This window comes from Eschscholzia californica, unplaced genomic scaffold (assembly GCF_041429995.1).
Source record: "Eschscholzia californica isolate CP2 unplaced genomic scaffold, dmEscCali1.0.p SCAF_6, whole genome shotgun sequence".
Lineage (NCBI taxonomy): Eukaryota > Viridiplantae > Streptophyta > Magnoliopsida > Ranunculales > Papaveraceae > Eschscholzia > Eschscholzia californica.
In genome coordinates this window covers 29,331,748-29,346,359 of record NW_028238483.1, presented here as the reverse complement: position 1 = coordinate 29,346,359, position 14,612 = coordinate 29,331,748, and the positions used below count along the sequence as shown (strand labels likewise).

Genomic DNA, 14,612 nt, shown 5'->3' with positions numbered 1-14,612 from the left:
CATTTCTAATTCATCATCTTCTTCATCCTTCCGCCATTAATATGATTCAAGCTAATCTTTACAAACTAGCCTTTATATTTAAAAGATTGAAACTTAAAACTTCAAATAGACGTTTAAAGATCGATGCATGGTAATGACCTTTGTACTCGTCTAATTGAACTGTCAACATATCTGCACTATTCTTTGAGTCCCCTTCAAGGACCACCCTTCTAGAGGTTACCATATTTACCAACATGTAACTACACTATTGGGGTTCTTCCTCATGAAACCCTATTTGAACAGTCAGAAAGAAACTACTTAGGTCAAATGGGAAGCTTCTTATCAACGATGGCGCGCCTGCTAGACACAGAAAAAACGCGAAATTGAGATAGAAAAGTTAGAGAAAGAAATAGAGAGAAGTTATTACCACCACCGTCCTTCTGTTGCCACCACCCCTATCTATCTCATAAAGAACTCAGTGGAGAAACTTGAAATTTTACGTGTCAAGCATGAAAAGTAGATCTCTAAATTATGTCTTTCCATACTCTATTAGAAGGCCTCTCCAACGGGACACTCAAGAAAAACTCTAAACCCTATATTTAACTATGATAATAATTGAGTTGTTTAGGTGACAATTAGAAGTAATTTCAAACGTATCAAACGGGCCCTAAGAGAATTTCTCCAAGTGGGTGGGCTCACCAAGAACTATGGTGCCTATAGAACTTTTCTCAAGTCATAAATAGATAGAAGCTGATAACTTTTTTTCTTTTTTTTTGTTGAAAGGAGCTGATAACTCACTATGATCAAATTTTTACTGAGAAAGAAGCTAGGGAGAATTACTGAAGACCGCTGATCTGGAAAAATAAGAATATTATCCGAGGTGAAAATTTGTAAAGGGAAAATGTGAAAATTTAGAAGATTTTCTGGAAAAATAAATTTTAAAGAGAAATAAAATATTTCTTCTTCTTCAACTTCGGTCACCACCTTCAACCACTAACTCTGACCCCCACCACTAGCCGCCGCCACCAATACCATTTTTTTACTTTTTTTCTTCCTCCTCTCATCTCCCGTACTCTCTCTCACTGTTTATCTCTTTCTCTCGCATAATCTCCCTCTATCTCATAATTTCTCTATCTCAAATCTTTGTCTCTCACTATATCTCCCCCTCTTTCTCTAACTATCTCCCACTCACACAGTCCCTTTATCTCTCTCTCATAGTTTATGAATTTCAAGTTTGAAGAATTGACAAAGTAACAGAGAGGCGATTCGGGTTTGGTGATGGTGGTGGTTGGGGTTAGTGGTGGTGGTCGGGTTTGGTGATCAGAAAGGAAAGATAAGGGAGAAAGATTTGAAAAAAAATAAACATTTAAAGTCGTCGACAATGATAATTTAACAGTGACCCTTGCTGGCATGGAGAAGAAATGGTGAACAAAACATTATTGCCTATAGCAATTAAAAAAATATATTGGACAACTAAAAATTAACCAACTTTTTAATAAAGTCTTTGCACCCCGGATAATTTTCTTATTTCCTCAAATCATCAGCCTTATTGAACCCCGTGTTTTGAAAAACACTTTACATAAATCCCCATGTTTCATTTATAATTACATATATTCCTACGTTCCGTCAGTTTTGACGGGAAATCCATCGTCAGTGAGAGTGCAATTACTATTAAGTCCATGTGCTAAACATTCTCCTTTCCGAACACCAAAAGAGTTAGGGCGCTTTCGATAGCATGCAGGGGCGCTTTTAACTCAAATCATCCTCTCAACCTCCCCAAATTCCTCAAACCCGAAATCCCCAAATCAAAGAACAGGGAAGAACGTTGGGATAGCACACTAGGTTTCATTCGATAATCTACTTAATTTCGAACTCCATTCGATCTAGGGCAAGATTCGAACAACCTCCCGGCTCCAGGTACTCTCTCTCTCTTGGTACTCCATTCTAACTAGGGTTTCTGTAATATATGGTTCCATTAATGGAGTTTTTCGAACTTGGGGTAATTTCGGATTGGGATGAAAGGTTATAGATCTTGTAATCTAGGGTTCTATTCAGTTAGAACTTGTGTGAAATTCCGTCCCTTGATTTGTACTACATTTGCTAGCATGTCAGACAAAGGTTATAATCCATTTGATAGCATCCAGGCTTCCATTTTATAGTAATAGCTCGAATTTAGAAACTTGTCTGATTTATACTCCATTTGATTTCAGATTTCAGTAATTCCATACTCCATTTGATAGTAATAGCGTGATCTGGACGATTATATTATCAGAGAGAGAGATGGAGAAAGTTCAAGAGGTTAGAGATGGGTTCTTCAAAATTCAATCTTTCATACTCTCAGAATCCCCCCCTTTTTTTCAAATCTGATTTTGTGATGTATTTTTTCTCTATTTACAGATTATCGAGAAGCAAGTATTGACCGTGGCAAAGGCTTTTGAAGAAAAGCTAGATGATGAAATCTCTGCATTAGATCGTCTTGATCTTGATGATATTGAAGCTTTGAGAGAACGAAGGTTACAGCAGATGAAGAAGATGGCTGAGAAAAGGAGACATTGGGTTTCACTTGGTCACGGTGAATACACCGAGATCCAATCTGAAAAGGACTTCTTTTCTATCGTTAAAGCCAGTGAACGAGTTGTCTGTCATTTCTATCGTGAGAATTGGCCTTGCAAGGTACCCAACTCTCTTTTTCTCTTTGTATCTCTAGGGTTAGGTTAAACTTGTTTCACGATTTCATTGATGGGTCTGTTTAATTTCATTACTAGTTAGATTTAACATAAGAAATGTATATATCTCTGAAATGGGGCAAAATGTTTTGATTTTGGGACTTAGGGTTTCTTCAATTACAGGTGAAAGTTGAAACCTTTTGGGATCAAGTCCTGCTAAATCCTTAAGATTCGTTTGGATACTGAAAGTTCAGTGCTTGAGAAATGGTCACAATTTTTTAGTATATTTACAATGGGGTAGATCTGTCCTCTAATTTTAGTAGAAAAGTAAATGCAATTGATTTGGAAACTTAAACCAGACTAATTCTAGGTAGATCATTTCGAATACTCTTCCAGATTCCCCTCTGCGTGTTTCATTGAATATGTAAGCAAATCATACCTATCCCCCATTGGTTTTAGGTGGACTCTGTTTTTTGGCTGAAATGGATAAGGGTGGCGATAGCTCTCAAAATCCCTTAGAGCAGTTTCATTGTCTAGCAATAATAATAAGAGTACAACTATATGTGATTACCCTTTAGTATTTAAGCTGAAGAGGGTAGATTTCGTGGAGCAAGAGATTCTTTCTTAGAATTTGGAGAAAGTGGATTCTCCGTTAATATAACCAGTAGTGTGGCACATAATGGAGTTAATGTTCAAAGTAGCTGGGCTAGTTCTTTTTAGTATGATTGTTGTGTCGTTTGTTGGGTTTCCGGTCTTGGGATACTTCGTTTAGTTACTTCCATAGACCCCATATGTGAATGATGGATGCCCTCTTGATTTTGTGGTCTTGAATGTACATATTGTCTAATCTCTTTCTTGTGTTAGTAATTTGATATATTGAAAACTGCGGTTGTCATGTTATTTGGGAAACGGTGATTGAATTTATAGAGAGAATGTTGGTCATGTTATTACGAGTAAAGAATAAGTATTAACAACAAAAGTAGAAATTTCTTATAAGAAATCGATCAACTATAATTTCTTGATAATTCATAAAAGTACAACTGAATGCTTGTTCAGTGGGCTGCTATGTTAGAAAGAATGAATTCTCACCTAGGTTGCTTCTATTTATTTGGGGGAATTTGGCAATAGAGATAAAATATTTGTATTTCTATATCCTGATGGAGTTTAATCTTAGCATCAGTCGGAACTGATTATATCAAATGAAAAAACCTGAAAAAATGACACGAACGAGGCAAGTTCTTTTCATTTTTGAATCAGTATATGATCTAGTTTGTTGTGATTTACAGGTGATGGACAAGCACTTGACTATTTTGGCGAAACGACATATAGAGACTCGTTTTGTGAAAATCCAAGCTGAAAAAAGTCCTTTCTTGGCCGAGAAGCTCAAGATAGTTGTACTCCCAACAGTTGCCCTTGTAAAGAATGCCAAAGTTGAGGATTATGTGGTACAGTATACGAACTCGTTTATAAACAGTCAATTGAGATCAAAATAATGTTTTTGTTACTAATCTACGCATGTCTTCATTAGGTTGGATTTGATGAGCTAGGTGGGACAGACGATTTCAGCACAGAAGAGTTGGAAGAAAGGATTGCAAGAGCACAAGTTATAATATTTGAGGGAGAATCATCGCTTAACCAGGCCTCCAAGTCTACTACCCGGAATGTTCGCCAAAGCCAAAATCCCGATTCATCAGACTCCGAGTAACTCTGTATTTTTTTTTCCTCTTTTCTTGAAAAAAGTCTAGAAATTACTAACTCTGGAGCTTCTACAAATATATGGGTTGTTTTCCGGTTCTAACGAACAGAATATTATTTCGTTGAAGGTCTTGTACGTATAACCTTTGATTAACTTGTGAGGTTATTCAGTTAGAGCTTTTGCAGAGTTTTCATTTTATTAGAAGGTGAAGAGACCCAATTTGTGGCAAGCATCGATAAAATCGTGTACCTTTGATCTTTAACCACACAAATACTCTCACAAGAAAATGCTCAGTAAATGTTCTGATTGATTTGAGCATGAATTGGAGCAACTGATTCTATTTTTTGGTGAAATAATTAGCAGATGCCTTCCAAGTACCTAGCAAGTCAAGAATGCATGTAAGCAATCTTGGCCTAGAAAAGTTCAATCCTAATTTCGAGAGGGTTGTGTTTCTTTTCGGATGTGAGTCCATGGTGGAGGAGCAAAACCAACTCTCACCTGATAACCCCTGCCGTCTTCAAAATGGTCAAAAACAATTGTAACGGCAAAATGGCAAAATATAAGTCACCCATTCTTTCAGATCAAACATAATCTCTTCAAACAGTAATGAAAATCAAGATGTAAAAGCAAGTCTCTGTTTCATTTTTAATCTTACATGACAGTAACAACTTCATACAAAATTGAATTTTACAAGATTGTAGAATTTTTGTTTGTTTTTTGTATAACGGCATCAAGATTAGTATGAACTCTAGGCAGACTTAAAGACTCAGTCCGTTCTCATTGAAAATATGCCTACTGTGTGCAGAATATCAAATTGGTATAAAATCTATCTGCAGAAAAGCACCCGTCATCGAGTAAAAAAATGGCGAACGAATTTCGGCAAAAAGAGTGAATGGAAGGTAGAGATTGTTATTATTCTTCACTAGCTAATAGCTGCTAGCTCTTGTTCAGGCCCAACCTCACCAACTGGCTTGTAAGTATTAATTGCTTGCTTCCTTCTCCAAGCAAGCCATACTCCAAATGTTGTAAAACCAAGAATTAATGTTATTGCAACTCCAGCTACTACTGCCAAGAAATGTTGCCCCCACCATGATCTGCAAGGATTGGAAGGGTTAGGATGAAAGCACATCTTGAATTGCACAAAAATATATCAACATCGAAAAGCATAAACATCAAGTGTCTAGTATGGGACCAATTGTTGATGAAATACGCTCATATAAGGGTTCACAGAGGGCCATGTGGACCCAGAAACAACCCGACGCTGCCCCTTTAGTTGCACCATTCACCCGCCACGACCAGGCAGGAATCAAGCGTTTCTATAGAGGACGTTATAGAATTGGATGAATTGACCCGGGCAAATTAACAGAAATCCAAAAAAACCCGTAACTATTAATCCCCTATTAACCTGTAACCATTAAGCCCCTATTAACCTGTAACCATTAAGCCCCTAAAAGGAACCATCGATAGGCTAGTTCAGATGCAATGGCTATTCTCAAACTAGAAATAACCAAAATGTTGCAGATGCTTAAGGGGTGTGTGAGATTGCATTAAACATAACGTAAACCAAAATTGCTAGTTGCTACACCCATGAATCAAAAACATACCTTTGCAAAGGTGGCTCTACTTTCCACTTGACCAATTCGTAGCTTCCAAAGTTATCAGGAAGTTGTACATGATGTTCACTTAAGCGCATAATAATGCTCTGCAGACAAAAAGTTCATCAGATGCCATGTATTTTCAAGTACATTAAGAAGATGTTCTGTTTTCGATTGAATACATGCTTATAGCCAGGAAGTTAGTATTACCGTTGCTGTGGTGTTAGAAATATAATGAGCAGACCCCTCTGGATATATAGCCCAGTGTAGAAGAGTTCCATTTTCTCGGCGAGTAAAATTCAGTAGATGAACCTGGAAATATATTTAGAGTTAATGCGAAGAACATGAACGCATACAGATACCGGATCGAGTCTCATACAAAACATAAAGATTGCTAGTAAAAAAAAAAAATGCAAAATGATTTAATACTACAATAGCTCCTATCCTACCTGAGAAGTATTGACGTCTAACTGGTGGGCAATAAATTCTCCAAGTTCATCTATGTGAGGTTCCAACACTGTGTAGTTGACACTCAATGACATATCGAATGTTATAAATCCAACCTTGAAATCGTCTGTGGATCAAACGAAAAAAAGATAATAGAATCAGATCATAGCTCCATCTTCCTGATTATAAGCTCAACACATGCCAAAATGCAGTCCACAAAATTTTAGTACCTGGAATGAGATAACTTGGAAGTCCACTTGGAGCCAAAGTAGGTGACACTCCTACTGTAGAGTTTGTGCTACTTGGAGGCATAGCCATTGGTGAAGGAGCTCCAGGTACATTCAATGTCTCCCATAGTTCAGAACAGTTAGTTTTATAAAACCCAATCCTTTCATTTGCCCGATCATAAGTGACAAGAGTATTGCGGACCACGATACCTAAAGGCAGAGAGTGGTCAAGCAAAAAAGGTTAACAGGGACAGAACTGGAATCTGGCCTGATTATCTCTAAACATTCTAGAAAAGAGATGAAATGTTAGATTAGTTGTCCAGGGTCGGGATAAAGAACAGAGGGGGAGAATACATGTTTACACTTTACAAGGGTTTAAATATTCAGATATTTCCCTTGCTTTGCGCAACTTAAAATTTCTTTACAAAGAATCCTCACTCAGCCTGAGTTTATTTGATTTCAGCCAAGAGAGAAGCTGAGGGATTCAAATGCAGTTGATGTCAGATATACTTCAGGTTTAGAGTTCAAAGAACCTAGAGAAAAAAGTTTAGTGACATTCTTAACCTAAGCAGAAATTTACCTCCCAAAAGAGTCGTGGGATCCCTTCCATTTTGAAAAATTCCCAAGCAATATGCTCCTTTAACTTTTGAATGCTTTAAGCAGAATGACAAGGTAAAAAGAAGCATCGTCAGATAATTCAAATTAAATTAACAATAGCAAGAGAAAACAAGTGCCGTGAAACAGCCTGATTCTGCTTACAGACTTCACCGGCAAGAATACAAAGAAAAGTAAACAGAAGATATATACCCGAAACAAGTAATTTTCAGGAGATAGTAACAACTTTTGCCCCTTGTCAAACACCATGTCCACTTCCGGAAAGGTCTTGGACAGTTCTGAGACATCTCTGAGCACATGACATAGATGTAATAATTAGAATAAAGGAACTCTGAGCTTTAACGTCATCTTGTTTTTTCCACAAGAAGGAGAACAATTATATTAATATATGATTATATGGGAAGATACATGTAAGGTAAACAAGAACCAAGAGACCAAATTGGCAAAACAAAAAAACTATGACGTTACAATGTCAGCGAATATAGCCTCCCAAATTAAAGTAAAATCCCTATACAACAGGAAAAGCGCCTGTTCTTTGTCTTAGCCCCAAAATGAGAGTACCATGAGAATCGCCACCTTAATATTATAAAAAACTAACCTCTCTCTTAAAGAAAATTGGGAAAAAGAAAAACATTTTATGGCATAAGTATTACCTTCCAGCGCCAGAAAAACAAATATCATTATAGTTGGGGTCAGGGCCACGAATCTGTTTAAGGTGTTTCACTTTCTTCATGATCTGCAGGTTACCATAGTAATTTCAGCGAAACTGTTACAAAGCTTTGCAGAATTAATGATTAATACAAGTTCCATAACACATAAAAGAGGAATGTAAACCAAAATAGAATAGAACAGCAGATTTCACCACCATAGTAAAGGGCAACAGTTGGAGTTGGGACTGTATAGATATAACAAGAAAGATGTACCAACAAGTTGACAAAAATCTAGTAATAGTCGCCAGCTATACGCATTTAAATATATCTCTAAAAGTTCAAACTGTCAAAGAGATACCAAAGGTTATAGTAGGAGCCTGAAGTACCAATGAGTTTTGTCAAATGTTATTGTCCTGTTTAGGATAAAACAACTTAATTAGCAGGAATACTAATTAGTTACTGATGAGTACCAAACCCAGTGATACAACTGAACTAATCACTTTCATGCTTCAGCGAGAACCTAACAAAATACCAGTTCCTACTATAAATCTCGCAAGCTTGCCATTCCTCTAACCCGCCCCACTTTCTTAAAATAAAAATCATTCTGTCCTGCCAGACTGAAATTATGGTTCCTACGACAACCCTTGCCTCTTTCCTTAATCAAGATGAGTTTTGGACATCAGATGGTCATTAGGTTGAACTTTGGATATCATTAGTTACCACTATACCTAGGTTACTCAACTAGAGATACTAATTGGTTGTACTTCGATCTTTTCAAACTATATGCTGTGCCAGAATATACAACAGGGTGCTTACATAAACTGATAAACGATAAACCTCCCTATTGATTTATCGCAAATCTCTATGTCTGAGTACTTTTTGGTACTTCAGTAATATTCTTTGTTGGGTTTGATAAACAGCAAAAGAAACTGAACAAAACGGACAAGAAAAGGCTGCATAAGGTATTTAATCCATGACATGGGAGATGCCGTAGTCAATTTAACTGTCAGTTCAGAAGTGACATTCACGACTGCAAAAAAACATTCACGGCAAGGGGATCATACCGCATTCTTAAATTCTACAAAGACTGCTTCGGGCAGGTATGCATATGTAGTACCACTATCCAGGACAGTTCCATGCTTTCCGTCAAAGGCATTAGGACTCAACTTCAACGGACTTCCTCCAACACGCAGTTCCTTCAGCTCAATGTTGTAATATGGACTGTTTCCATCCCGAAACTAGAGTAAATGTGTGAGATGTATCAAATGTATTTGTTAGGTAATCCAAATTTATCATCTCCTCTCAGAGAAAATGTTATCATATCATACCTGCGATTAGGATCGGAATTGGAGAAGACCATTTCAGAGGGATGAACAATTCCACCAAGAACCATAGCACCTCCACCGACATCCATCCCACCATAACACAAGGAAAAAGAATCACTAATGACTGCTTTGTCAACAAGTTGATCCAAGATACTAAGTGGTCCACGACCCAACCCCATTATACCATCGGCTCGTTGACTGTAAAGATCACCAGTTTCCACATTCTCACAACCGAAAACAGCACGCTGAGGCTCAAGAGCACTTCCATTTCCAAAAGAAACAACATCCACACCAAGCACTCCACTACTAGAGCTCATCTCAGCATACTGCCTGTCATAAACGCAATTGTTTCTCTCATTGTCACAAGTACAATCTACATTACATTTCAATGGTTCGTAAGAGCTTGACAAATCTGGTTGGAATCTAGGATCCTGAAAAAGAGTAGAAGAACTAGTATTCAACCATTGATATATATATATATATATATATATGAAAAAAAAGGAAAACTACATGAATACTAATTGAGGGGTCATCCAACTCAAAACCAATTGGTGATGAGTGGAGACGATTAGATATTATATTCTTGGTTACTAAATCACCCTTTTCCCGTGTGGGGCTATTCTCACAATTTCCTGAACACACAAAATAATCTATGCAAGATCTAAGATTCTAAAATCCCACATTATTACTCTTACTAATGCAATCTATATAAGAATATGTACATCATCAGCAAACTATTAAGAACCTCTGATTCAACAAATTTTACATTGCCAACAACCCATTGAAATCAGAACAAACTACAAGATTAAAAATGCAATCTTTATGTAGTCTGAAACTGAAAAATCACCTGATGTTTACCACACTGTTCACATGTAGAGCAAGGAACATAAGTTACAGTACTTCCTGAATCAACAATAAGAGCGAATTCTTGAGGAGGCGTTCCGATCTGAAGACGAGTTGTATAATAACTGCAAAATCAAGTCTAAATTAATCATCATGAAATTGATACAAATCTAAACAAGAAATTAATAAAGATTGAACTACATTAATAGTAATGGCACCCGTTAGAGAGAAGATCATCATAGAGTCTCATGCGAGCATTTGGATGACGTTTCTCTGCCTCTTTTAGTTTTCGATGGAAATTACCATCAAGTAATTGCCTAGAAGAATTAGGGCTTGAGAGAACTAAAGGTAAAATCATTGATTGACCTAAAGGCCGGTGAAGAACATTTTTACGATCTCCGTAAACCTCGGTTACAATAGATGAAGAAAACAGAAATCCGAATAAAGAGATGAAGAGAAGATCAAAAAGAATTCGAAATCTTAATTTTTGATCCATAACGACGCCTTCCGATTCTGGAATCCAACGAAAGATCTGATTAGAAGAGAAGAGAAGAGAAGAGAAATTTGGTGAAAGAATTGAAAGATGAGTATAGTCGAAGGCAAGAAAATTCTCTTTCTCCAAGACCAATAGAGAGAAAGAAAGAGAGGAGAGAGAGACGACTTCAGAAAGTCACCGGAGCTGGATCAGATCATTTTAGACATTTACCAAAGAGGTAACAGAGTTTAGAGAGAGAGAGAGAGAGAGAGAGACGACTTCATTGGATACATAAACCGTTGACTGTAATTAATAAATGTTGGAAAGTTTTATAGGCGCTATCATTTGGGTTATTGGGGTTTACCCATTTTATCCACAACAAACTTATCAAAATTCTAATAAAATGTTTGGGCTAAATGATCCTTGGGTAAGACAATTACCGACAACATCGGTGGTATCTTTCTGACTTTTAAAGTACAACATCGTTATGCATCTCACCGATAAAAACCTTATCATTAATAGTCGAAAACGAGTATGTGAACTCAAAACCCTTTAAATCTTTATTTCCGGTTCGAGAGGTTTAGAAAGAGGGAAACATGATTACGAGGAAAGGGGTAAATTATGAAATAGAACCCTTAGCTAAGCATATATTGTTGGAGAAGTTTTAGAGAGAGTGAGCGACAAAACGAAAGCCAACAAGATGATCAAATTTGAAATTGGACATTGATATGACCAAAATGTTTGTACAGGAGAAGTGAGTGTATTAGGGTAAAAGTAGGTTTGAGTTGTTTTTTTTTGTTGAAAGAGTAGGTTTGAGTTGTTAGTGTGAATTGCTATGAATAATTCAGGTCCCATAAGTGTATACAACATTTTCAAATTTGCTTTAACCCTCTCTCTCTAACAAGCTATCTCTCTATCTGTTTCAACAAAAAAAAAGAGCTATCTCTCTATCTAAAACTTTGTTACTTAGGTACGTTGATGAACCAGTTAAGTTCGTGGTGACTTTTAGAGTTCTGTTCAACTTAAGTGTTATGGAGCTGGAGCTGGTGGATTTGAGTCGATTGTGTGAAATAAACCCCGAGCGAGTCTACCAATTTTAACTAACTTCAGTTATGGAGTCGGGTTTGTGAACCAAAATTTGTTTGAACCCAATAGTTTTTTTTTTAACGACAAACAGTTTGAACCCACCGTTTGTCCCTACTAGGTTAATTTCTTAATATTTCTCGTACATTAATTAGGTTAAATGTATCTTCAAATCATTTCATCTAGAGCAATATTCCTCGCTAATTACCAAAAAATTAGTAAATAATAAAAGGTTTTCGTATCATATATCTCGAAAGCATAGTGATTAAAATTCTGGAACCAGAAAATGATGCAGAAAGTCAAATTAACTTTGACTTATTAAAATTAGAAAAGATTTATATTTAGGATACATGAGAGAAGGGCTCAATAATGTTTGTTTTATTCATTTATAAAAATGTGATAATAAATCAATTACTACCTCTTTCTTTTGAGTAAGTCTATAATTATGTCCTTTCAACAAAAAAAAAGAAATTATGTCATTAATTATTATTTTTTTGAACCGGCCCTTCTTAATTAGCATGCCTGTGTCTTTTTTGTTAAGTAATGTGGAACATATATGGTCTTTAGATCTATCAATATCATATATAAGCCTAGTTCACATACCATTCTAATGAAAAACATTTAACAATGAATGAGAAGGCTTAATATTTCTTAATTTTGTATAGTTTGACTCTGTGTCACTATCCTCACATTTATCACAATTGTGAACAACTAGCTTTTCATATTAAAATACTTTACAAATTATTTTATAACGGTTAACTTTGTAGCTAAAGGTTTTACGTGACTGTAAGTTCTACTGGTACAAAGGTGGCTTTTTCCCCAGCCTAGTGCACGGGCACCCCCACAGAGTCAAGCTCTTCTCATCGAGAGTAGATCTTTTTAGGTACAAAAAGAAAACAAGCATTTGATACCTCACCTTATTTCTGGTAGGCTTTTCGTTTTAATAAGAAACTAAGCTAGTTTAAGTTTGTTAATGAAATTTGTCTAGAAATGCTTCACAACAAAAATAGTAAATATGAAATATTAGGTAATTATTTAGGAATGAATATAGGTATACATAAATATAAAATGGATAACACTGAATCAGTGAGGTGCAATACAATGTTGGTTGGCCACGTTGCAGTTGCGTGTGTCAGTAGACTTTTATGCAGATAAAATTATGCCAGTAAATATTAGAGGAAAAAAAATCAAAATATTAATTTTGTGGTTAAAAGGGAAAAATAATAAATAAATACTTACAACTAGTTCTATAAATTAAGAATTTAGAAAATATTTTTGCAGTTGTCTTCTCCCCAAATTCTGAGCTAAAAGCAGTATCAACTTCTCAGAAGCTCGTCTTAATCATCAGTGAGTAAAAAAGGTTAATTTTGATCTTTGCCTTACATAAAATTTATTTGTTTTAATCATCTCTCCTAAAGTTACCATTATCTCTTGCGGTCGATTGTGTATAAAAATATCAAATCACTATTGATACAATTACATAGAGTTTCATTGTTTATGTATTGAACTTTTAACATAGGATAGGAGCACGCAAAATGTCACTACCTACAAATCAATCAGCCCAATTTGAAGAAGCCAGAAAAGGGCGATGGACTCCAAGTGAAACTGCGTAAGTCGTTAATCAACCAGCTTATATCTTCCTTAATTTGTCAATTTTATAATTCTATTAACTTTCATTAACTCTTCAGGGCGCTACTAAGGATTGTAAGCAAATATGAAAAGAAGGAATGGGCTAAAATAGCGAATGAGCTCCCTGGAAGAACTGCAAAACAATGCTGGGAGCGATGGTTTAATCACCTCCGTCGGAACATTAAGGTATCTTATCTTGATATGCGTGAAATAATCTGCATAATAAGATTGCGATTTTGATTATATTTCGGGTTTATGCAGAAAAAAGAATGGACTCAGCAAGAGGAACAGATCATGGTAGAGGCCCACATCTGTTTGGCTCGTAAGAACAAATGGTCCGCAATAGCCAAACTACTACCAGGTAGGACCGCTAACGATGTGAAGAACCAATTTTATGGTACTATGAAAAGAGAAAAAGGAATAAGGAAGGGAAACCGTAAAAGAAAGGAGGAACCCACATCAGTCCTTCACTTATATGTAAAGAGTCTATTGGACAAAGAAGAAGTATCCGAGAAGATGGAAATGAAGGAAGACAATTCGAACAAAGACATTTGTGTTCCGGACGGTCTAGCTTCATCCTCATCAACACCAATGGCATCCTCATCAACACCAATGGGTGGTGACAGAATTGAGCTCACGGAAGAAGTTATCGACGAGTCATGGAACGACGACTCATGGATCGACGAGGCCCTTGTGGATATGGACTTTGCTTCATTCTTAGACTCGTTGTAGAATCTCCAACTCCTGATTTTGCCTCTGATCCAGGATATTGATTCAATTTCCAATCACGTAGGAGAATTACAGAATGGGTTTGTTTTTTCTTGTTGAGTCCCTAGTTTTAAGTGTTCTTGTCTTGTTAGTCTTGTCTTTCATATCAAATATGTTCCGATAAATTAAGGGTAGGGGTCTTTTTGTGTTTCTCCCTGTTTAAATAAGACTTGTCTGACAATATTTGTCTGAGTTTGACTTATTGACATCTAACTATAGTCTCAACATAAAACGATACTAAATTAAACCTACTCAGATATTTTCTGTCCAAAGTAGTCTGACTAAATTGGGCTCAAATAGTTCTGAAATCTGACTAAAGTTAACTATCTTAAATCAGAGTTCAAACAAGAAATTATAGTAAAACAAAGACTACCTAGTACTCTCTATCTTGAATTCAGTTTATGGTTTGCTATCATTTCTTGCTCGAGAAACACGACTCCATCGTCATATTGAGTTGAGTCAGTTTGGCCATGCTCAAAATCAACTTATTTTTGTATTATTAGCAGTAGTGATAGTTTACCAACAAAAAACACCAACAAAAGAAAACAAGGGAAGAAGAAAATAAGTCCATTCATATAGGTGTTAAATACTGAAAATTCACATGAAGGCAAATG

General features: G+C 36.2%; 2 protein-coding genes across 3 annotated transcripts; one reads left to right on the top strand and one right to left on the bottom strand.

Annotated features, from left to right (window-relative positions):
• Positions 1-1,681: 1,681 nt before the first annotated feature.
• LOC147533296 (thioredoxin domain-containing protein 9 homolog) lies at positions 1,682-4,514 on the top strand. Its single transcript, XM_086645360.1, has 5 exons — positions 1,682-1,896; positions 2,190-2,277; positions 2,377-2,652; positions 3,932-4,090; positions 4,174-4,514. The coding sequence occupies exons 2-5, from the start codon at positions 2,260-2,262 to the stop codon at positions 4,348-4,350; spliced, it is 630 nt and encodes a 209-aa protein (XP_086501486.1). The 5' UTR covers positions 1,682-1,896; positions 2,190-2,259; the 3' UTR covers positions 4,351-4,514.
• Positions 4,515-4,962: 448 nt separating this feature from the next.
• LOC147533295 (Eukaryotic aspartyl protease family protein) lies at positions 4,963-10,927 on the bottom strand. Of its 2 annotated transcripts, none has more exons than XM_086645358.1 (12): positions 10,262-10,927; positions 10,048-10,168; positions 9,204-9,631; positions 8,940-9,096; positions 7,879-7,961; positions 7,418-7,514; positions 7,191-7,263; positions 6,614-6,820; positions 6,386-6,510; positions 6,147-6,248; positions 5,946-6,043; positions 4,963-5,435 (listed from the first exon to the last, which is right to left on the bottom strand). In XM_086645358.1, exons 1-12 carry the CDS (start codon positions 10,537-10,539, stop codon positions 5,264-5,266), a joined length of 1,941 nt encoding a protein of 646 aa, XP_086501484.1. In that variant the 5' UTR covers positions 10,540-10,927; the 3' UTR covers positions 4,963-5,263. The 2 variants fall into 2 exon arrangements, with proteins under 2 accessions (XP_086501484.1, XP_086501485.1); XM_086645359.1 differs by having other exon boundaries at positions 10,245-10,822.
• Positions 10,928-14,612: the final 3,685 nt, after the last annotated feature.